Source organism: Salmo trutta, chromosome 25 (assembly GCF_901001165.1).
Source record: "Salmo trutta chromosome 25, fSalTru1.1, whole genome shotgun sequence".
NCBI classification, from domain to species: Eukaryota; Metazoa; Chordata; class Actinopteri; order Salmoniformes; family Salmonidae; genus Salmo; species Salmo trutta.
Window position 1 is genome coordinate 46,907,383 of NC_042981.1, and position 25,085 is coordinate 46,932,467.

Sequence of the window (25,085 nt, forward strand, 5' to 3'; positions counted from 1 at the left end):
ACTATGGAATATATTGCTTTCTTATTCTTGACACTTCTCCCAGTCATATTTAAGGTTAGATCTACCTTTCTAAGTGTTCTGATACTTCTAGCTTGGAGTTGTATTTTTATGATAACATAGCTAGAGTATTTCACTTGTTAATGTGTATAGTATTGCTTACTAGGTGTGTCCAATCAATTTTGTAACCACTCCCTCTTCAAATTAGGGCTAATTGGAAAGCTGTTCAAAAGAGGACATTGTATTATTTCTTTGTACTCCCTGACGAAGGCCATGCAGCCGAAACGCGTTGGATTTTTAAAACCTTGTTTCTATTGAACATGCCATACAAATAAAGGCATTTTAATTAATTATATGAAGAGTGCCTTGGTCCTCCTTTCTTTTTGATGACCAATTCACCCCTTTTACCAAAGAGCACCATCTGTCTACCAACATTTACTATTGTGTACCTTAGTAGCGCTTCCCTTCCTCCTCTTTCTGGTAGTGTACATAGCTCAAGATATAACGTAATCTAATTTGGAAGGTAATTCTATGCTTTACAGATGTAGATTGACTTGTTCCAGATTGAGTTCAGGCCGGTGAAGCCGTTACACAATCTAACCAACTGTGACATGTTTTGCTATAGCCTTGGGTTGGCTTGGGTTTGTTGCTGCTAGTTAGTACAATGTTGTAGTCAGACATGAGTTAGCTTGTACCACCATAGCTGCATCCAATATTTATTTGTTCCCTAGAGGCTAATGGGACTGTTTCATCTACAGTAAATTACACCCCAGCTATCAATGAGGACTCAGCCCAATCTCAGCTCGGAACTGATTTAATCGACCCGAATCCGGGTGCCAGGCTCGATTCAATGTCATATTGAATGACTGCCCAGAATCGGCCCATCCCGTCTGCCAGAAGTAAGCCGACACTGCCGGTGTCTTGCCAGAATCCCCCCAGAAGTGGCCCGATGCAAATTAATATTACCTAGCCACCTCCCTGATAGTTTTCAATTCAGTTGCATTATATTATATAAAACTACAAACAGCTGTAAATAACAACTTTAAACAATTAGTAAGTAGACATTTACTAATTGCTCAATCATATTTTATTTTAAATACTTTTGAAAAAACAGGAAAAATATTATTACAATTCATACAACAAAATACAAGGTAGAGAGTAGGGAGCAGAGGCCTGTGCCACACATACACAACAGCAGTGTCCTTATACACACACAATAAAACAAATATCAACTACGGTCTCAGATCAAAGCAATTCATATAACAAATCACAGGGTAGGGAGTAGGGAGCAGAGTTCCATCCACAACAGCACACATATTCACTCAGAGAGTTGTAGTACTACGCCTGGGAGATGAGGGTTGGTCACAGCTCTGAGATCAACGGGACTAACCATTGTTTCTCTATGGTATAGTAGGTCAGGGCGTGACTAGGGGGTGATTTAGTATATGGATGTCTATGTTGTATTCGAGTTTATTATTTCTATGTGGGTATTCTAGTTTTCATATTTCTAGGTTGGTGTGCTTGATATGGTTGATATGGTGTGCTTGATATGGTGCGAGGTGTGTCATCGAACCTGTACCATTGATGCCGGTTCTACGCATCAGGCCTCCAGTGCACCTTCACAGTCCAGAGCTTCCGGCGACAGTTCCCAGTCCAGAGCTTCCGGCGACAGTTCCCAGTCCAGAGCTTCCGGCGACAGTTCCCCAGTCCAGAGCTTCCGGCGACAGTTCCACAGTCCAGAGCTTCCGGCGACAGTTCTCCAGTCTAGAGCTTCCGGCGACAGTTTCCAGTCCAGAGCTTCCGGCGACAGTATCCAGTCCAGAGCTTCCGTGGACAGTATCCAGTCCAGAGCTTCCGGCGACAGTTTCCAGTCCAGAGCTTCCAGCAACGTTTCACAGTCCGGAACCTCCAACGACGTTTCACACGCCCTGACCAAAGAGAACCATTGTTTCTCTATGGTATAGTAGGTCAGGGCGTGACTAGGGGGTGATTTAGTATATGGATGTCTATGTTGTATTCTAGTTTATTATTTCTATGTGGGTATTCTAGTTTTCATTTTTCTAGGTTGGTGTGCTTGATATGGTTCCCAATTAGAGGCAGCTGGTTATCGTTGTCTCTAATTGGGGATCATATTTAAGACGCATTTTTTCCACCTGTGTTTGATGGGATATTGTTTTGAGTTAGTGCACGTAGCACCTCTTAGTTACGGTTCGTTGTTTGTTTCGTTCTTTCTTTGTTGTTTTGTGCGTTTCTAATATTAAATATGTGGAAACCATATCGTGCTGCACCTTGGTCCAATTATTACGACGAACGTGACTGCAGGTCTGGGCAATGAGACTGGAGAGGAATGATATTCTGACTGCAATGACATTCTCACTCTCATACTGTAAGTAGACTGTAGCAGTAATTACCTGTTGATGAGGAGCTCACAGAACTTGTAGTAGCCCTTTTCTGCAGCGGTGGTGAGCACGTGTCTCTGGAGGCACGTGCCCCACCCCAGCCTCCGTGAGGAGTCAGACCAGTCTGAGCGAGAACCATCACATCTGCCTATTTTGCCCTTCCGCATCTCCAAGGTGGCCGAGCTACAGCTGTGTTTGTCAGACCATGAGACATCCCGAAAATCGTTCTTCTCATGAAGACACAAGTGTCACGGGACTTGTCTGACGGTAACCCATACAAAATAATAGAAGTATGGAGGTAGTTTTGTTCCAACAAAAATAAGGGATAAAAAAAAATATATTGCCTGAGCTTTCTTATATCTCCAAGATGTAGGACAGAAACTTCAAAACCTTATTCCTTATTTTTTCCCTGTCTTTTATGCCATTTATGAATGTATTATTCAGCGCATTTCAATGGGCTATATTAGCGAAGGCCAAATTCTATATTTTTCAAATAATTTGTAAATATATAAAATAAATACATAAAGGGCTCCTAAAATTCAAAATCAAATAGCTAAATGATCCATGGTATGACCGTCTTAAAACAATTCAGTATGTTGGCTTAGTATAACCCCTTGCCCCTCCAACGGCTTAGACCTTTAAAGTCATCATTGGCCTCTTGATGAAATCCCTGAGTGGTTTCATTCCTCTCCGGCAACTGAGTTAGGAAGGACGCCTGTATCTTTGTAGTGACTGGGTGCATCGATAAACCATCCAAAGTGTAATTAAGAACTTCACTGTGCTCAAAAGGATATTCACTGTCTGCTTTTTTAAAATGTTTACCCATGTAGGCATTGGAAAACCCTAGTCTTTGTGATTGAATCTGTGTTTGAAATTCACTGTTCGACTTAGGGACCTTACAGATAATTGTATGTGTGGGGTACAGTGATGGAGTAGTCATTACAAAATCATGTTAAACAGAATTATTTCACACAGAGTGAGTCCATGCAACTTATTAAGCAAATTCTAACTCCTGGAGTTATTTAGTCTTGCCATAACAAAGGGATTGAATACTTATCTTATTGTGTGTAGGCCAGTGACACAACCTCAATTTCATCAATTTTAAGTTCAGGCTGTAACACAACAAAATGTAGAGCAAGTCAAGGGGGGTGAATACTTTCTGAAGGCACTGTATACTGTGCAATAATTGTATTAAGTACACACATTCAGATTTGTTTTACAGATGGTTGAGATTCTCAGAATATTCCTTTGTATGACTGTGGACACTCAGGTCGGGGTTATCAGGACAGTAGCTTATTACGCCTAGTCTTAAATTGTTGGATAACAAAAGTAGGCTGTTTTGATGAAAGTAAAAAAACGATTGACTATAAAAGCGTGCTGTTTTCTGTCGATTTATACATCTTGTGTCATAACGGGAGGTCCAAGGCAGGTTGGATTAATTTGAATACAAGGAGGGACCAGCAAATCTGGGCAGATAAGAGATACATTTTATTACCATGTGTAGACACAACAAATCTCGATCAGATAGTGATCGGATCATCTTGATCGGATGACAACAACCACATGGAGTAGTGAGAGGGGGAGTAGTAGTCCAGTGGTTCTTAAACTTTTTTTTAAAAGTGGCATACCTTGATGGGATAAAAAATTCTGCTGCACACCTGACATTTCCCTATTCATTTATTTTGTGGTAATAACCTCCATCTCATTTGATCCATACTGCAAATCATCTATTTTGACAAACGTTTTTTTATAGATTAAATAGGCTTTATTTGAACTTTTATCATAGTTCCTTACTCATAATGATTCATTTGTGTACCCCTTTAAGAGCATCCTGCGCATCCCTACTAAAAACATATATTATTTAGCTCCAGTAAATAGGTATTTTGTTTTGAATGGTTTGGGCAAGAGACGAGTGGTTTTCTGCAATGTAAAGGTACAGCCAAGAAAACAAAGGCATGCTTCAACCACAGATACAAAGCCATTCAGACTTATAAATTACTTTGCTCATAATGCTTGCCACTCAATAATGATATTATATTATGATACTATAAAATGGGTGGTTCGAGCCCCGACTGCTGATTGGCTTACAGCCATGGTACATCAGACCATATGCCACGGTTATGACAAAACATTTATTTTTACTGTTCTAATTGCGTTGGTGACCAGTTTATAATAGCAATAATGCACTTCGGGGGTTTGTGGTTTATGGTCAATGTACCACGGCTAAGGGCTGTATCCAGCCACTCCGCGATGCGTTGTGCTTAAGTACAGCCTTTAGCCATGGTATATTGGCCAAATACCACACCCCCTCGGGCCTTATTGCTTAAGTATAACAACCAACAGCATGAGAGCACCAGACTTGAAACAACGATACAGATGTAACCATGTGCCATTCAACGTATTATCTGAGTGGCACTGGTGCTCCCAAGTAAAAATGTAATGTGCATTCCACAGGTCATGTTTATAAGTGAGTGTTCCAAAAAATAATCAAGATTAGGAAAAGTTTCACTGCACACCTGAGAGTTCCTCAGGGCACACCAGTTGAAAACCACTGGTGTAGTCTCTATACGTGGGCCTGGTGTAGACTAATATGTTAGTTGATGCATGCAATTTGCTAAATTATTCATAATGTAGGCAGGTTTTTACTTAATTATAATCTCTTACATTTAACATTAGGTAACCTACAATAAGCCCCCAGAAAAAAACAGGTACACCTGGGAGGGACCACAGAGGTAAGACATATTCTCTCATCTCATCTCTGCATCAATCGTGAGCAAAGGGCACCAACAAACACAATTTCTTTTAAATTGCTCTTAATACCATGACTAATAAAAAAAGTACAGTGGTATGGTTTAAATTTTTAACTGGCTGGCTGACTCTAATATATTCTCTTACAGGACTCGTCATCACCCAAGAAGGTAAGGTAATGCATTCCTGTAAACCGTATGATCACAGTATCATAACCACAGATTGATGTTCATTGGGATGAGTCTTGTCCTTGAGGCAGAACTGAGCATTTTCCGCTGGATGGGCCAACTGCAAAGTCAAAATTGTCTATATTCATGAATACAATTTTTGGGGGGATTTTTTGGGGTAGTTAGTCTAGCCAGCTTTCTAAACTTGTAGTAATCATGGCTGAATACCGACCGGGCACGTGCCCAGGGTCTCTGACATCCAGGAGGCTCCCATTGATTTTGTTAGTCATTCTTACTCAGATATCATAATAACATGGCATAAATCAAAACAAAATGTATAGACTTGTAGAAAACATGCTTTAAAACCTGCAACATTTCTCTACACCCAATGGAAAAATGTGTATAATTGCATGAAATGTACTTTAAAACAAAAAAAATGTCTCCACCATCAAGAGGGGGACAACTAAAATGTTTTGCCGCAAGGTGGGGGGCCCCCCATCCAAATCTTGCTTAGGGCCCCCAAAAGGCTATAGGCGGCCGTGAGTGGTGACACCCACACATGCACACACAAGCATAAAGAGAAACTGCGAAGTGAACACACATGTGAAGATGGCAGGTGTCAAATCATGGGTAAACTGGAGAATGTGTGTGTCTGTGTGTGTGTGTGTATGCAAGACATGAGCGCTCACTCTTCCCCCACGTCATCAAAGTGGATAGTTGGGTAATATTTGGTTGAGATGCCGATCATAGAGATTACAACTTATTTTCACCCACTCAAAAGACAGCCAAAAGTTAGTTGCATTTCCAGTGTGTTTTCACTATGCTTTCAACCATCTAAAAGCACCAACTTCCAATGGTAAAACAAGATTTTTGGTTTAGTTTTCACCCAAATTGTCATGCCCTGATATGTTTTACCTGTCTTTGTGATTGTCTCCACCCACCTCCAGGTGTCACCTGTTTTCCTCATTAGTCCCTGGGTAATTATTCCTGTGTTCCCTGCTTGTCTGTTGCCAGTTCGTCTTATTTTGCCAAGTCAACCATCGTCTTATTCCGTGCTCATGTTTGGTCCTGGGCGGGTACGCATCTTTATTCTTGCCCTGATGCTGGCGCACTCGGAGTAAAAAAATGTATTACGAAATATTTGTCTACTACTCTATTTAAATCTGATATCAGAACAGAAATATCTATTACCAATCAAGAGATAGTTGTTTTAGTAAGCGCATCACTTTTCAACTCTCTAAACTCTTTTTTGATTCATTCATTCAACCTTTCCTCACCCCTCCATTCACCTCTCCTACTCCCCCTCAGGGGGACTAGAGTGTCTTAATCCATTACTAGGGGAAATGAACAATTATCCCTGGGTATCCCACCAAATGCTGTCCTGATCTTTATATCAGCACTCCTGCCTGGAAAACAAAATACTTACCAATGACTAATCAGTATGATAAAGTCTTAAGGAAGGGACAAACTTGCTATCATATCTTGCTATCACGCTATCATATCATTGTGTCTAGGAATTTATATCCATCCATCTCCACAATTCCGTTTGTTGGAAAATGTAAAAATTGGTGACCATTATTAAAGAAAGCTTTGTAACTTAGGTCTAATGTCACGACTTCCACCCGAAGTCGGGTCCTCTCCTTGTTCGGGCGGCGCTCGGCGCTCGGCGTAGCCAGTCTTCTAGCCATCGTTGATCCACTTTTCATTTTCCATTTGTTTTGTCTTGTGTTTCCACACACCTGGTTTCAATTCCCTCGTTTACTTGTTGTGTATTTAACCCTCTGTTCCCCCCATGTCTTTGTGTGGGATTGTTTATTGTAGTGCTTGTGCACGTTCCCCGTGAGTGCACGACAGGTTATTTTTGTGCCCATTTATCTTTTTTGTTCTGGATGCCGTTGGTTTTGGTGAATAAATCTCCGGTTATTACCCAGTTCTGCTCTCCTGCACCTGACTTCTCTGTCGCCAATTACGCACTACATCTAATTGCTGCATGAAATGTTTTATAGCTGTCAATTGGAAAGCATCATACTCACCGCTGTCATGACGTGACTACCATTATTGTGATGACTGTTTACATGATTAATTTAATCACATAATAATTAATGTAACAATTAACTCATTAGGAATCTTGGGGCACCACGGGAAAAGTTATTTAATGAGTTACTATCTCCTGACTTAAACTCTAAAGATATAAATATCTCTTACATCAATAACAGTCAATTATTAATTATTATTAGCTCATATCAGTCTCATTCTGAACATCGATGACTTCATGAATCTGCACAAACCTTAGTCTAAATGATGATTCAGCAATACACAAATTATCTTAATTATTTATTTACTAACTAACTAAATAATCACACAGAAATACATAAACACACACAATATTGGTTGAATTGATTACTAACATAATATAATGAAAAGTCCCTAGTGGACTAACCCAATATGACAGCTTGTTACACAATGAAAGGGGTGGGGAAAGAAAGAGTGGGAGAAGGAGAGACAAAGGAATTCAACTATCGTACATACAGTTGAATAATATGCTCACCAAAACATATTTGGATATTTAGCACCCTAACAACCGCTCATTCGGATTTAGAAATGCAACGTATATTTATGCTTAGATGTCTTTGTCTGTTGTCTCTCTGTTGAAACCACTCGATCCGTCTGTAACAAATAGTTTGACAGAAAGTCTCTGGTTGTGTAAGTCTCTGGTTGTCCACCAGAGGTTACAATGTCTTCAGTTGTAGTAGGCTTCTTTGTCTCTGAGTGTTCGTTAGACTGGATACATCAGAGCTACACACGCGGTGGTCTTTGGTTGAGTTTACTAGACTAAAGTACTTAAACAGCTGCAGACTGAATGTTCCGATGTTCTTCTTCACTCTAAATTTTGAGTCTTAACATTTTCTGGTTGTCACGTCCTGGCCAGTATAAGGGTTAATTAGTATTGTAGTTTGGTCAGGACGTGGCAGAGGGTATTCGTTTTATGTGGTTCGGGGTGGTGTGTTTTGTTGAAGGGGCATTTGGTTTAAGTATTCCGGGGTTTTTTGGGCACTGTTTGGTTTTCAGGTATTCTGGTATTCTATGTTTAGTCTAGTATGTCTGTTTCTATGTTTGGTTAATTGGGGTTGGGACTCTCAGTTGAAGGCAGGTGTTGTCTATCTGCCTTTGATTGAGAGTCCCATATATTAGGGTGTGTTTGTTTGTTATTTGTGGGTGATTGTTCTGTGTTTCGCCTTGTGCCTTACCAGACTGTTTTTGTTGTTGATCGTTCATTCTTTGTTATTTTTGGTGTTCATTTTGTATTTATTAAAAGCAAGATGAGCATACACATACCTGCTGCGTTTTGGTCCTCCTTCACCGACGACAAGCGTGACACTGGTCTGGTAATTTGAAACCATATCAACGTGTAGCCACCGCTCCACACTTACTGGTCTGGTAGAGTCTAACCATTCGTGACGTCCAGCTCAACACCGTCCGCCTGCTTGGTCTAATGTAAAAAGGGCATTCCATCCTGTTGGCATAATGTCTATGCTCACGTGGGTGTGGTTACTGAATAGGGTAAAACTTTATGTGACAACCATTATTTCATTTAAAAGGCTAAAATCACGTTGCTATATTTTCACAAATAGTTTCATATTTAATCATATAAGTTTTGCAACATTTACAACTGGGACATATACATTTATAGAGTTACCGTTATCTTGTTATACCATCCTTAATGACATAACAAAACGTCAAGTGATTTGACATGATTATTGTTTGGAGAAATATTGTTTCGATGTGCAATCTTTTAATGTTAAAGTACTGCAAAGTCTCTCTCTGATGTAACACTCAGACATTCCATTCTCAATACTGCAAAGTCAAGAGAGAGAAAGTTTACGACCAGTCGTTAAGTCATACAACCGGCCCAAAGAGGGGGGGGTCTCTTTGATCCTCACCCAGGAGGGAAAGTCATGACACCGCCAATAATGAACTGGAGGGCTGAAATATGTAGTTACATTACATTAGATTCTGTATTTTATAAAAAATTACAATGATCATCTTGAGGACTGTGACATTTCCCAACGGACATAATTGTGTTTGAATTTGATATGTACAGTGCCTTCAGAAAGTATTCATACCCTTTGAGGTTGTGTTACAGTCTGAATTCAAAATTGATTAAATAGATGTTTTTCTTAGCCGTCTACATACAGTCGAAGTCGGAAGTTTACATACACTTAAGTTGGAGTCATTAAAACTCATTTTTCAACCACTCCACAAATTTCTTGTTAAAACTTCTTGGGGCTATGTGGGACGTTAGCGTGCCACCCGTGGCGCACCCTATCAACAGCAGGTGCATTTCAAGAGCGGCAAATTTGAAACCAAATAAATGTCAAAATTCAAATTTCTCAAACATACAACTAACTTACAGCCTTTGAAAGATAAACATCTCCTTAATCTAACCACGTTTTCCGATTTCAAAAAGGTTTTACGGGGAAAGCATAAAGTTAGGTTATGTTAGGAGAGTACATTGACAATAGCTGTGTGGAGTGTATTGTCGATTCAAAGACAGGCGTCACCAAAACCATAAAATCAGCTAAAATTATGCACTAACCTTTTACAATCTCCATCAGATGACACTCCTAGGACATTATGTTAGACAATGCATGCATTTTTAGTTCTATCAAGTTCATATTTATATCTAAAAACAGCGTTTTACTATGGCGTTGATGTTCAGGAAATCGTTTCCCTCCAATACCGGCAGTCAAGTCATGACAACAAAATAATTAATTAATATTAGAAAACATTGGTAAAATATTATATTGTCATTCAAAGAATTATAGATTTACATCTCTTGAACGCAATGGACTTGCCAGATTTAAAATTAACCTTACTGGGAAATCACACTTTGCAATAATCTGAGCACTGCGCCAGAAAAATACGCATTGCGATACAGACTAACCGCCATGTTGGAGAGATCTAAAATCGAAAATACTATGTAAATAATCCATTACCTTTGATTCTCTTCATCAGATGTCACTTCCAAAGAATCCCAGGTCCATAACGAATGTAGTTTTGTTCAAAAAAGCTCATCATTTATGTCCAAAAACCTCTGTGTTGTAGCACATGATCTAAGCCAGCCGGACTTCACTTCACTTCAAGAACGGAAAAAATATATTTACGTTCGTTCAAACATGTCAAACGTTGTATCGCATAAATCATTAGGGCCTTTTTTAACCAGAACATGAATAAAATTCAAGGCGGACCATTGGGTTCTCTTTTAAAACGTTTCGGAATGAGAGTACCCACCATCAATTCGCACGCCAGGTGTCTAATGGGCCATCACGTTCCAAGGCTCTTCTTCAGTCAGATCTCACTGTAGAAGACTCAAAACACTTTGTAAAGGCTGGGGACATCTTGTGGAAGCAATAGGAAGTGCCAAAATATTCCTCAGCCCCTTTGTTTTTCAACGGTATAGGCTTAAAGTCAATTCAACACATCAGGTATCCACTTCCTGTCAGAATCTGTCTCAGGGTTTTGCCTGCCAAATGAGTTCTGTTATACTCACAGACACCATTCAAACAGTTTTTGAAACTTTAGGGTGTTTTCTATCCATATATAATAAGTATATGCATATTGTAGTTACTGGGTAGGATTAGTAACCAGATTAAATCGGGTACATTTTTTTATCCAGCCGTGAAAATACTGCCCCCTATACCCTAACAGGTTAACAAACAATAGTTTTGGCAAGTCGGTTAGGACATCTACTTTGTGGATGACACAAGTAATTTTTTTCTCCCTCTGTGCAACCAGAGGGAAAGAAATTCTAGATCACCTGTACTCCACACACAGAGACGCATACAAAGCTCTGTTCAGATGAAGCAGATGCTAAACTACAGGATTGTTTTGCTATCACAGGCTGGAACATGTTCCGGGCTTCTTCCGATGGCATTGAGGAGTACACCACATCAGTCACTGGCTTTATCAATAAGTGCATCAAGGACGTCGTCCACACAGTGACTGTACGTACATACCCCAACCAGAAGCCATGGATTACAGACAAAATTCTCACTGAGCTAAAGGGTAGAGCTGCCGCTTTTAAGGTGCGGACTCTAACCCGGAAGCTTACAAGAAATCCTGCTATGCCCTGCGATGAACCATCAAACATGCAAAGCGTCAATACAGGGCTAAGATTCAATCGTACTACACCGGCTCCGACGCTCGTCCTATGTGGCAGAGCCTGCAAACTATTAGACTACAAAGGGAAGCACAGCCGCGAGCTGCCCAGAGACACGAGCCTACCAGATGAGGTTAATCACTTCTATGCTCGCTTCGAGGCAAGCACAACTGAGTCATGCATGAGAGCATCAGATGTTCCGGACGACTGTGTGATCACACTCTCCATAGCCGACGTGAGTAAGACCTTTAAACAGGTCAACATACACAAGGCTGCGGGACCAGACGGATTACCAGGATGTGTGCTCCGGGCATATGCTGACCAACTGGCAGGTGTCTTCACTGACATTTTCAACATGTCCCTATCTGAGTCTGTAATACCAACATGTTTCAAGCAGACCACCATAGTCCCTGTGCCCAAGAACACAAAGGCAACGTGCCTAAATGACTACAGACCCGTAGCACTCATGTCTGTAGCTATGAAGTGCTTTAAATGGCTGATAATGGCTCACATCAACACCATTATCCCAGAAACCCTAGACCCACTCCAATTTGCATACCGCCCAAACAGATCCACAGATGATGCAATCTCTATTGCACTCCACACTGCCCTTTCCCATCTGGACAAAAGGAACACTTACGTGAGAATGCTATTCATTGACTACAGCTCAGCGTTCAACACCATAGTGCCATCAAAGCTCATCACTAATCTAAGGATCCTGGGACAAAACACCTCCATCTGCAACTGGATCCTGGACTTCCTGATGTGCCGCCCCCAGGTGGTGAGGGTAGGTAGCAACACATCTGCTACGCTGATCCTCAACACTGGAGACCCCCAGGGGTGCGTGCTCAGTCCCATCCTGTACTCCCTGTTCACCCACGACTGCATGACCAGGCACGACTCCAACACCATCATTACGTTTTCAGACGACACAACAGTGGTAGGCCTGATCACAGACAACGACGAGACAGCCTATAGGGAGAAGGTCAGAGACCTGGCCGGGTGGTGCCAGAATAACAACCTTAAGACTTAAGACTTAAGGAGATGATTGTGGACGCCCCCATTCTCATCGACGGGGCTGTAGTGGAGCAGGTTGAGAGCTTCAAGTTCATTGGTGTCCACATCACCAACAAACTAGAATGGTCCAAGCACACCAAGACAGTCGTGAAGAGGGCACGACAAAGCCTATTCCCCCTCAGGAAACTAAAAAGATTTGTCATGGGTCCTGAGATCCTCAAAAGGTTCTACAGCTGCAACATCGAGAGCATCCTGACTGGTTGCATCACTGCCTGGTAGCATCACTGCCTGGTATGGCATTTGCTCGGCCTCCGACCGCAAGGCACTACAGAGAGTAGTGCGTTTCAGCCCAGTATATCACTGGGGCTAAGCTGCGTGCCATCCAGGACCTCTACACCAGGCGGTGTCAGAGGAAGGCCCTTAAAATTGTCAAAGACCCTAGCCACCCCAGTCATTGACTGTTCTCTTTACTACCGCATGGCAAGCGGTAGCGTAGTGCCAAGTCTAGGACAAAAAGGCTTCTCAACAGTTTTACCCCCTATCCATAAGACTCCTAATCAGGTAATCAAATGGCTACCTGGACTATTTGCATTGTGTGCCACCCCCCCAACCCTTATTTTACGCTGCTGCTACTCTCTGTTTATCATATGCATAGTCACTTTAACTATACGTTCATGTACATATGTACATACTACCTCAATTGGCCCGACCAACCAGTGCTCCCGCACATTGGCTAACCGGGCTATCTGCATTGTGTCCTGCCACCCACCACTCGCCAACCCCTCTTTACACTACTGCTACTCTCTGTTCATCATATATGCATAGTCACTTTAACCATATCTACATGTACATACTACCTCAATCAGCCTGACTAACCGGTGTCTGTATGCAGCCTCGCTACTTTTATAGCCTCGCTACTGTTTTCACTGTCTTTTTACTGTTGTTTTTATTTCTTTACTTACCTATTGTTCACCTAATACTTTTTTTGCACTATTGGTTAGAGCCTATAAGTAAGCATTTCACTGTAAGGTCTACACCTGTTGTATTCGGCTCACGTGACCACTAAACTTTGATTTGATTTTATTTCAAATGTCCTCTGGTCTGATGAAACAAAAATAGAACAATTTGGCCATAATACCATCGTTATGTTTAGAGGAAAAAGGGGGAGGCTTGCAAGCCGAAGAACACCATCCCAACCGTGAAGCACGGGGGTGGCAGCATCATGTTGGAGGGTGCTTTGCTGCGGGAGGGTCTGGTGCACTTCACAAAATAGATGACATCATGAGTGGGAAAATTATGTGGATATATTGAAACAACATCTCAAGACATCAGTTAGGAAGTTTAAGCTTGGTTGCAAATGGGTCTTCCAAATGGACAATGACCCCAAGCATACTTCCAAAGTTGTGGCAAAATGGCTTAAGGACAACAAAGTCAAGGTATTGGAGTGGCCATAGCAAAGCCCTGACCTCAACCCTATAGAAAACCTGACTCGGTTACACCAGCTCTGTCAGGAGGAATGGGCCACAATTCCCCCCAACTTATTGTGGGAAGCTTGTGGAAGGCTACCCGAAACGTTTGACCCAAGTTAAATAATTTAAAGGCAATGCTACCAAATACCAATTGAGTGTATTTAAACTTCTGACCCACTGGGAATGTGATGAAAGAAATAAAAGCTGAAATAAATCATTTTCTCTACTATTATTCTGACATTTCACATTCTTAAAATAAAGTGGTGATCCTAATTGACCCAAGACAGGGAATTTTTTCTTCGATTAAATGTCAGGAATTGTCAAAAGCTGAGTTTAAATGTATTTGGCTAAGGTGTATGTACACGTCAACTGTACAATACCCCATAATGACAAAGTGAAAACATGCTTTTATACATTTTTGCAAATGTATTGAAAATTAAATACAGCAATATCTAATTTATATAGGTATTCACACACGTTAGAATCACCTTTGGCAGTGATAACAGCTGTGAGTCTTTCTGGGTAAGTATCTAAAAGCTTTGCACACCTGGATTGTACAATATTTGCACATTATTATTTAAAGAATTTTCAAGTCTTGCCATAGATTTTCAAGCTGATTTCAAATGACAACTGTAACTAGGCCACTGCCTTTGCTTAGCTCTATTCTGTTTCCTTTTATCTAAAATAAAACTCCCTAGTCCTTGCCGATGACAAGAACACCCATAACATCATGCAGCCACCACCATGCTTGAAAATATAAAGAGTGGTACTCAAACATAACGCTTTGTATGAAGTTAATTTTTTTACCTCATCTTTTGCAGTTTTACTTTAGTGCCTTATTGCAAACAGGATGCATGTTTTGGAGTATTTGTATTCTGTACAGGCTTTCTTCTTTTCACTCTGTCAATTAGGTTAGTATTGTGGAGAAACTACAATGTTGTTGATCCATCCTCAGTTTTCTCCTATCACAGCCATTAAACTCTGTAACTGTTTTAAAGTCATTATTGGCCTCATGGTGAAACCCCTGAAAGCTTACCTTCCTCTCCAGCAACTGAGTTAGAAAGGATGCCTGTATTTTTGTAGTGACTGGGTGTATTGGTACACCATCCAAAGTGTAATTAATAACTTCACTTTGCTCAAAGAGAAATTCAATGTCTGCTGTTTTTTATTTTTACCCATCTACCAATAGGTGGCCTTCTTTGCGAGGCATTGGAAAACCTCACTGGTCTTTGTGGTTGAATCTGTGTTTGAAATTCCTTACAGATAATTGTATGTGTGCGGTTCAGTGATGAGGTAGACATTAAAAAATCATGTTAAGCATTATTATTGCACTATTTTTGCTCCTAAGCTTATTTAGGCTTGCCAAAGCTCAGGGGTTGAATACTTATGGATTTCAGCTTTTAATTTTTTATTATTTTCAAAACATTTAGAAAAACATAATTCCATTTTGACATTATGGGGTATTTAATGGAGGCCGGTGACAAAAAAATGAAATTGAATCCATTTAAATTAAGGCTGTGACATAACAAAATGTGGAAAAAGTCAAGGGCTATGAATACTTTCTGAAGGCAATGTATATTTGATACGTTCAAGGACAGGTGTGTGCATGTTTTGCTGTGTATCGGGTGTGGTGGTTGTGTTGTTTTTGTGTTTCTGTTTTTATAAAACAAATTAAGTAGACAGTGGCAGTGGGAGGGAGTCTGGATAGAGAGAAAGTAATCAGTGTAGGGATGTTACTATTTAGAACTCTTTCTTAATGCATGTCAATGAATCCCCATTGAAAAATCATCTTTACAGCTACAATTCAGCTTTGAAGTCTGGATGAGGGGTTTTCCAGCACTTGCGACTCGTCGCTCACAGTTCTTCATCTTTGCCCTGATTTCAGTCAGGAGGAAGAGAACCTTTCTCTTTAATTCTGTGGACAAAAACAACAGCACAACTTACCACAAAGATGTGAGTACACAAACAAACTATTACAAACACATTATCATCAGCATAAGATTTGACATATTTAATTTTCTGACAGAGTATTTACTCTCTGAGGGCAGATGGAAGGAATTTCTCTGGGGGTGATGCTTGGAGTATCTCCTACACACAGGTAAGGACAAATATCAACACAGGGAGAGGTTTTGATTTTGAGATAGAAGTGTGGGCTAACTGACATTGTAATCACTCAGGTTAATACCTCAAATGACAGAGGGAGCATGGTCCCTGTGGTGGACTTGGAAGTTGAGGATAACAGCATAGGAATGCCAAGCTGAAGTAAATACATGCTCCCATCTTAAGCAGGTAATGTCTGAATAGTATGATAAAAGTGCATTATATTTGTGAACTTGCCCCTCCATTATTTGTCTCATCATCATCATCATCATCATCCATTTCCTCAAACAGAATCAAACTCTCTGGCTGAGGACAGGCAAGTACAGGACGGCAGGCAGGATCAGGGTCAGGACAGGCAGAAAGGTCCGAACTGGGAAGACTAGGAAAAACAGGATACAAAGGGCTGCGAGACAGAGGTTTAATCCTAGACACATGAAAAGTCGGATGTATGCTGAGTGAGCGTGGCAACAAACAGCAGAGGGGCTAAGGATTTTAGAGATGGGGAAAGGGCCGATGAAACGGGGGTAAAGTTTACAGGACTCCATCAGGAGGGCTAGGTCCCGAGTGGAAAGCCGTACCCTCTGCCCGAGCTGATAGCAGGGGTCCGGTGGTGATCCGCCTATCGCCGATACCTGGATGTGGTCTTCAGGAGAACGGCCCAGGCTCTCTTCCAGGTATGGCGACATCTGTGGACAAACATCTGGGCAGAGGGTATGCTGACTTTTTCCTCTTGCGCAGGGAAGAGCAGGGGCTGATATCCCAAGGAATACTTGAAGGGCGAGAGACCAGTGGCCGAGCAGGAAAGGGTTTTACGGGCGTATTCCACCCACATGAGTTGCTGGCTCCAGGTAGTGGGTTACTGAGAGTCTGGTGGGTTACCGTAAAGGCTTGCTGCCTAGTAGAATATCCACGGAATTGCTCCAGTAATGCATTGCAAGTGCGGTCGTGGCATACTGCCAAGTTCTGGAGTCTTTCCATAAGGTTTAGAAGTAACTCCTTGTGTCTTCCAATGGTGGCTCCTTGGGAAGAGATAACGTTGCGGAGCTGATCCGAGTCTGCTGGGTCAGTCATTGCCAGTTCGTAATAATACATCAAAAGATTGGTCAGAAAACCAGTGGTTTTAATCAGCTTATGCTTACTTCAATTTTTTTACATTTACGTTGATTAAGGTAAGCAGAGTAAAGTGTTTACATGACTATTGCCATACTTGGCCTACTGCCATAATCAGTTAAATATTGAATTATTAGTGTGCATGTAAACATAATGAATTATTAGTGTGCATGTAAACATAATCACAGAGAAGGACCTTTTTAACCACAGATCATAGAAATGCGCTGTTTTCACGTATGTAGACACTGGTTTGGTGCTGGAGATGATGAATATGAGGTTGAAAAGTGGCGGAATTGTCCTTTAAGTTGGCTAGTAAATAAAGATGCATCTAGTATGATCATCGTAACCCACTGGAGACAGACGTAAATTCAACGTCTATTCCACGTTGTTTCAACATCATTTCATTAAAATGATGTGGAAGCAATGTTGATTCAATCAGTGTGTGCCCATTGGGAATGCTTAAATTACATCGCAACTGCAAAACGAGGCCCTGGTCTCTCTCTCTCTCTCGCAATTCAATTCAAGGGGCTTTATTGGCATGGGAAACATATGTTAACATTGTCAAAGCAAGTGAAGTAGATAATATACAATAATATCTCTCTCTCAATATACAATAATATATCTCTCTCTCTCTCTCTCTCATATATATCAATGGCAAGCCCTGAGCAAAAAAATACACATGAACCCACGATAACTGATATAAAATGTTTATAATTATAAGCCGAGAGAAATAATTACATGAATTACATTGTTATAACTAAAGTTCAGCAATGAAAATCCTGACAAAATGATGTATCTAATATTCCCATTCATTGTTGTGGATAATAGTTGCGAAAAGGTCGTGTGGATTTAAAAATGCTATTTTTCTTTCTCAATGGAAACCAGATGGTGTCCAGGATCTTGCCAGTCAAGACAAGTGGAACCAATCAACAGTCCCTAAACTTTTAAATCCCTCCCGCTTGACTTCGGGAACGCTTGGGTCAGACGTAGAAGTTGATGTGGGTTGAAATTCCTATAGAACGCTCTGTCGCCCGGTCCGCTTCTTCTTATCTAGCTGCAAGAGCCGCCGGCTGAATTCCTATCAACTTCTGCTAGATCAATGCAGAGCTTTTAAGACATTTCTAATGGCGATGGGAAAATTAACGATATTTCTACTTCAGTTGTCGTGGACTGTTCATCTTGTAACAGCCATTCAGAGGAAAGATATATTTCCTTATGGGACACTGAGCGGCGATTTCACTCTACAGGAGGGGGACGACGAGACGTCCAAAGTACTCGCGTTGAAGAGACCTCTCTATTTCTATGAGTCGCAGTTCAATGAGCTATACGTGAGTATGAACTATGACTAATATTTGTCTTGCACACTAAGCATTCGGGGTACATTTGGGGTTCTTGGTCATTGCACATATATGAACACGATAATGAAAATGTCAAGAGAAATGTCCTAGTACGGTCACTGAAGAAATAACACTTTTAGTAATCTTTTAAAACGTGTCAAATTGGGATCTATCGAGGTACAGTGCATGTGAACATGGAGTTTAGCTAGGCAAATTCAGGGTAATGAAATTATCAAATTAATACACATCTCATTACTCGTAAGCATAGCCAACTGTTTCTAAATACGACTATGTCATTGTCAATGTGTCGATTTTGGACATGATGGACTAGGAAAATATGCTGATCTATAAGGAAATGTTAATAATTATTATTATTCATTCAATTAAGTATTTTGGTTCTATGTACCAATCATGAAACACTTGCTTTCTTTGCATCTGTTACATGAGTTTATTAAAGGAAAGATTCAACCATTTGAATGTTATATCGTATTTGTGCATCTCTGAGCCATATTCTGTCGATTCCCATGGTCATTTCATGATTTTATGTGTATCTGGGCTATTCGCCGTTTAAGCAGGCAGAAATTTAGCCGGTATGAAAACGTTTTGCATAATGCGTCATACTGGCTATATTTTTGCTTTCTTAAATGGCGAATATCTCAGATATACACACGAACAACTGAAATGATCCCAAGAATCGATGAAACATCGCTCAGAGATGCACAACCACGATATGACATTCAAAATGGGTGTATCTTTCCTTTAAATGACTCTTAGGAATCTGTGACCATTGAGTCACTAGGTTGTCAGAGTTTAACTCACTTGGGAAAATCACCCATTTACTCATATCAATAGATCACTTGTTCGAATCCATTCGGGGTCAGCGAAAGAGTTGTAAAACGAACATTTTAAGTTAAACGTAGTACAACAAAGTCAATATTTAGTGCTGAATGTCAGAGTAAACTTGTTTTCAACTAAATACATTATCTGAGGAAATGTATTTTACACATTGTAACTTTTCTCAGGGCATCAGAGCATGGAAATATCAAGACACAATTCGCTAGACAACTCGTCTCAAATATATATATATTTGTCCCTTTTGAAAGCAATTATCAGTTAGCAGTGGTTTTCAACTGGTTTTCTCTCGGGAACCAGGTTGTCTCAGCCACGACCCAATATTCGCATCGCGAAAAAGAATCGACAAAATACCATCGGGAAAACTATTTTTAAATGCTATATTAATAGTAAGTGTAGCTATTATATGACAACACTCCCATCTCTTTCATTGCCAATAATACGTTTTTGCCCATATTCTTGATGAAGAATGTTAATAAATTCACTGCGAGACCACAAAATCAACCAAAATAGTGCTGCAAATAGCCCTATATTGAAAACACTGTGATTTAAGAAAAATTGTTCAGAGATTCAATTATTACTAAAAAAATGTAAGTTCATTATAATTTCTACACAATTTGTACCAGGTTTGAGTTCAGACTGGAGTATTTTTTTCTTTTAAAGAAACATTATTATCATTATTTTTTAATTTTTTACTGACACCCACCAGTTGAGAATCGCTGAGTTAAAGTGCATGTTTTTGACACCAAGGTGAAAAAAAGTCCTTTGTAGGATCTGGTAACCCTTACAACAGCTGTAATATCACCAAGTCTAACACACTTCTTGAGAGGTCTTCCCTTTGGCCATTGGAGCAATAAATGTTGAATTCCAAATTGCCCCTCATCCCTAACTCTAAACCCCTAAGGCATCCTGTAGCTCAGAAGGATTGGATAAGCTATCTGTAATTACTTCAGCTCGCCTTATGATAGGCTGGATGACATTTTTTGCTGTATTGTATCCATTCAGTAAACAGTTTCAGATCTACAGGAGTGCCTAGGGGCCAGGGCTCACTTGATAAAAATAGATGTCAATCTCAATGTGACCTCCCTGGATAAATTAGGGGTCGATTTCCTATTCAGCACTCATTCCTATTTCCCACACTGCACTCTTTCCCCATTCTTTCTTCTCCAGGTGGCAACCAATGGCATCATCTCAGCCCAGGACCTGCCTATGGAGAAGCAGTACGTGGACGATGGCTTCCCCACTGACTTCCCCGTCATCGCCCCCTTCCTGGCAGACATCGACACCAGCAAGGGGAAGGGCGCCATCTACTACCGAGTCACCGAGTCGCCCACCCTTCTCAACCGGGTGGCGCAGGAGGTGCACCGGGGCTTTCCCGGTGGCCACTTCACACCCACGCACGCCGTCATCGCCACCTGGGAGAACGTTGCCGCCTATGAGGAGGTGACGCGTGCCACCGGGCCATCCGATACGGTGAGTCTGCCTGTATGACTAGCTGTCTGTCTGTGCACCTGGCTGGCCGCCTGACTGTCTGTCAGTCAGTCCTTTGGTCTGTCTGTCTATCATTTTGTTTGTCTGTCTTTCTATTGGTCCGTTTGTCTGTCTGTCTGTCTCTCTGTAGCTGAGTCTGTAGCCTGTATGGAGTTACTAAGTATATATGACTACCCCCCTCCCTCCCCCTAGGGATTTGGGTCTCTCTCATCCCTAAACTGCCTCTTGACCTTTGGTCACTGGGCAGAGGTCATCAATCCAGGTCATCAGCCGTCCACTTCAACTCGTCCCCCCTTCATCCCTCTACCCTTCGTCCCCCTCCTACCCCCAAGGGCGACTGGGCATCTCTCTCCCACCCTCAGTCTATTAGGGATCAAGTCATCATATTATGTATTACCCATAGAAATAGAACTACTAAAATGGACATTCCCATTCAAGTCAATGTTCAAGTAATTATATTTCTATGGTATCATCTTCATGTATTACTCACAGAAAAACATGTTATGTGAAAGTCTCTCAAACCCTCCATTAGGCATGTAACTTATCATTAAGAGTGCATATTTCTGGCTAGCTACTAAAGAGGTATTGCAGAGATTATGAGGACAAAAACGTAGAAAGCAGCTTGGTTTAATCAGATAACATCTCCTCTACTCTGACTGTGCCAAGATCCTAGAATCCGATCAGATGTGTCGGAGTCTTATTCTCTATAGAGCCTCTGTAGAGTGTTACCTTTCACTATAAAAACACTTGAAATAAGTCTATGGGGAGAAACCAGAGAAACCATACTCTTGCCCCCTGCTCAATTGAGGGGCTTGTGCTTTCTAATAGGGGAGCAGTGTGAGACTGCCGCTGCTAGTGCTAACAGTCATTATCATAATGCTTGGTCTTTACTTCATAAATTAATGTATTAAATGTATTGGATTCAAATCGCACAGACAGGCTATAGTGACTTATGCATCACACTGATAACTCTTAGGGTTGCTTGTTCTAGAATCTATAAGTTCCTGGATAGACATATTCACAGAATACAAACCTAGATTTCACCTATCCCATTTATAATTGAACCTTCGCTAATCCCTGCCCCGGGATTTTGGGCAACCAATTGCAGCGCTCCAATGGATAGCAACTGTTGTAGAGTCCGACGCCTCGGAAAAGCTCACAAGTTCATGTTTAAATTGCATGAAAGACAGTGAGGGCTATAGCAAAACTGAGACTTTTCTTTAAAAAATAACTAAATAATTGAACAGTGCACCAGTAGTACTTGCTACTCTAATTCCTGAAATGCAGTGTCTTGATGGAGTATCTTTCAAATCTGAAATTATACTTTTGTTACATTGTTTGCTAGCTCTGCTGGTTAGCTAGCTTGCAGTCTCATTGACCACCAAACATTGTTTACGCTAGCTAGCTAGCTACTTAATATAACTTGTTTTCTCAAAATGTATATTAGCTAAAAAGTTAGCAGTTTTGAATACAACTCCCATCTGCTGTCGACATCAGGTTACAATTTGAGAGCACTAGTTAGCTCCAAAAGTGGTTATAGCTTTGACTGCATGCTGATTCAGCGCCATTCAGTGGCTATCCACACTACAAACATCATTTTACCAGGTTCCCGTGAAGCAATTGTAATGACAGTCCACCACTTCATGATTAGCAAGGGGTTGTTTGTGTTTAATTTCATTGTGTATTAAAAACACAGTATGAAATCATTGTGAGGGGATTTTGCCAGTGGTTAGAATAGGGGCGGGGTTTAGCAAAGGGTCAATTGGATTAACTAACATGTTTGCTAAGCATGAGGGTGATGATTGTGAAAGTGTTGTCCTAGACACAGTACACCAATAATGCAATACCTTTCATGAAAAATACCAAGATTTTCCCTTCAGCTGCTAATTCATGGACTCTTGGAATCTGGAGAAATTTACGTGTGCTCTTTCAGCCGGGGCTCAGATAATGACGTTTTAAAAGGGTCCCTATTCCAGCCGGGGCAGTACAGCTTTTGTTCCATCCCACCATGAAAAGCTTAGTGTGTTCAGTCACTACCCACAGGTAGGCTACAAACAAACCTGGGGTGTTAAGAGTGACTGGTTGTTCGCTATGAGGGGGTTGAAATGGATTGACTTCAGATTTCTGTGTGTGTGCGTACATGCGTGCGTGCACATGTGTGTGTAATGAGGAAAGTCCCACTGACTTGAACTGAACAGCCATAATATTCAGTGTCGACCAGTGATTCTAATGCGCGCGAATGAATAGGCTTTTCTGTTGGACAAGGGCCCACGCCTTCTCTCTCAGTGAGAGAGAACAGACAGCTGTGAAGGCACACTGGAAATATTGTCTTTTGTTATTTATTAGTTCTGGGGACGCCTCTGCTCTTGCCCTTAACAAGATTCCTCCTTGGAAACACCTCCCTTCTTGTTGAAGTCTATAAGTGCAAGGGAACATGAGTTCCACCCTCTCTTTCCTCCAGACACAAGATAAACCAAACAATCTGAATCAAAACCTTACAGCTTGTTGATTAGAGGCCTCACTGTTCTGTTTCTGTTGGATCATGTTCAGGGGGTATTGGTGCCAAAACCAGATTTTGTCCCCCTAAACCACAATCTGTCCCCACATTTTATTACATTGGTCTAAGAGAACATGAAAGCGGGCTGTAAAATTAGCAGACCTGTCTGGCAACCCTGTGTGTGTGTGTGTGTGTGTGTGTGTGTGGTTGTGTGTTCTTGTCTGTCCGTCCCTGTGTGTGAGTTCCCATATCGTTGGAAATGCCTAATGGACTGGTTGGCAGCCTGCTCGTCTGCAGCTGCGGACGCTGCCTCAAAACCTGGCAACAAACAAACAACGGCATCTGTCTTGTGGCATTTTTGCCATTCCTCTCTCACACACACCCACCTCAAGAGGGTCTGGGAGACGTCTGGTGTGTCTGTGTCTCTGTGTGTTTGTGTGCTCCAATCCCAGACTGGCCCCTAGTCATCACTGACTCACCCAACAGATCCTTGTGGTAGTCTCCAGTTCAAGTGTTGCTGTGACATGACCAAGAATACACTCCTTGAACATCTTTGATAGACAGTATTAATGAAGTTTGTGTGTGTGTTTTTGTGTGTGTTTGTGCGTGCGTGTGTTCCGTGCGCATGTGTGTGTAGGAGTTGGACTCTACAGTAAAAGCACACGCTCTTCCTCTGGCTTTTGGTTATTTACTATGTTTCCGCTTGACCGAACGTGGAGGGGAAGAAGAGAGTGTGCCAGCCAGTGTGTTTCACTTTGTTCGGAGGAGGGGAAGCGACATTTCAAGGGGAAAGGAAAAACCTCTGGATGATCCCTCTGTGTTTTCCTTTGGGATTGGAATGGCTTTATCTCTTGGAACAACACAGCTCTCCAGCCTACCACCTCTCCAGCTCATCCAAGCCTCTGCAACCACCCCCAGCTCCAGATGTCCATCTCCCCACCTCCCTACCTCCCCTGCTGGGGTTGGGGTTGGTGGTGGGTGTGTGGGGGGTGGAGATTGTTGGAGGTCTGTTGAAGTGTTAGCCCTTGAGCAAACATGCAGTGGTGGAAGTCTGCTCTAAACATTGAGTATTTGGAGCAAATCTCAACAATGAGAGGGTCTGGGTGCTATCATCTCATCAGGCTTGGCACAGTGTCTCCATTACCAGTCCCCTACCTCCACATCAAATCCAACACCCCCTTCCCCAAAATGTATGCCTGCCACCCCCCCCATCTAAGCTTGTCCCGTCCTATAGCCACACGTGGGAAGAGTAATTTACAATAACATCTTTAAACAATCTTGTATATGGGCTTGTTTTCTAAAGCTTCTCCGAGGCAGTGTGGTCTTGTAATTAGGGAACCTTTCTGTGGCGGGGGGATAGTAGGTTGGGGGGGGCTGTGGAATTAGTAAGCCTGAGGGTCTTTCTCTCTTGTCTGTCTCTTGTCTTTTCTGTCTCTCGCTATTCTCACTATTTCTCTGTCTTTCTCTCTCTCTTTCTCTCACATCTCTCTCTCTATTCTCTCCCTTTCTCTATTCTCGCTCCCTCTCTCTCTGAACCAGATGCATGATTGTCTCTGGGATCTGGAATGGGGGAATGAGGGTGGAGGAGGGGGTTGTTTTTACTGTGACAGTGGTGATGAAGGTGATAGCTCTGCTCTGGGATAGCTTCTTGGATTACTAGAGCTGGGGGGGGGGGTTGAGGGATTTCATACAGGTCTAGGGAGAGATAAGAGAGGTTGGGGGGGTATCTCTGTCCTCAAAG

The 25,085-nt window shown here is 41.6% G+C and overlaps 1 protein-coding gene across 7 annotated transcripts in view; it reads left to right on the forward strand.

Annotated features, from left to right (window-relative positions):
• Positions 1–25,085, forward strand: part of nid2a (nidogen 2a (osteonidogen)) — a 158,063-nt gene that overhangs the window by 39,466 nt on the left and 93,512 nt on the right. For 6 of the 7 annotated variants that reach the window (XM_029714112.1, XM_029714107.1, XM_029714108.1 and 3 more), the window contains exon 2: positions 20,527–20,829. In XM_029714112.1, coding sequence (XP_029569972.1) covers positions 20,527–20,829 — 303 coding nt within the window. Of the gene's footprint in view, positions 1–18,150; positions 18,496–20,526; positions 20,830–25,085 lie in introns of those variants that run through there. The other variant, XM_029714113.1, reaches the window with a different exon arrangement.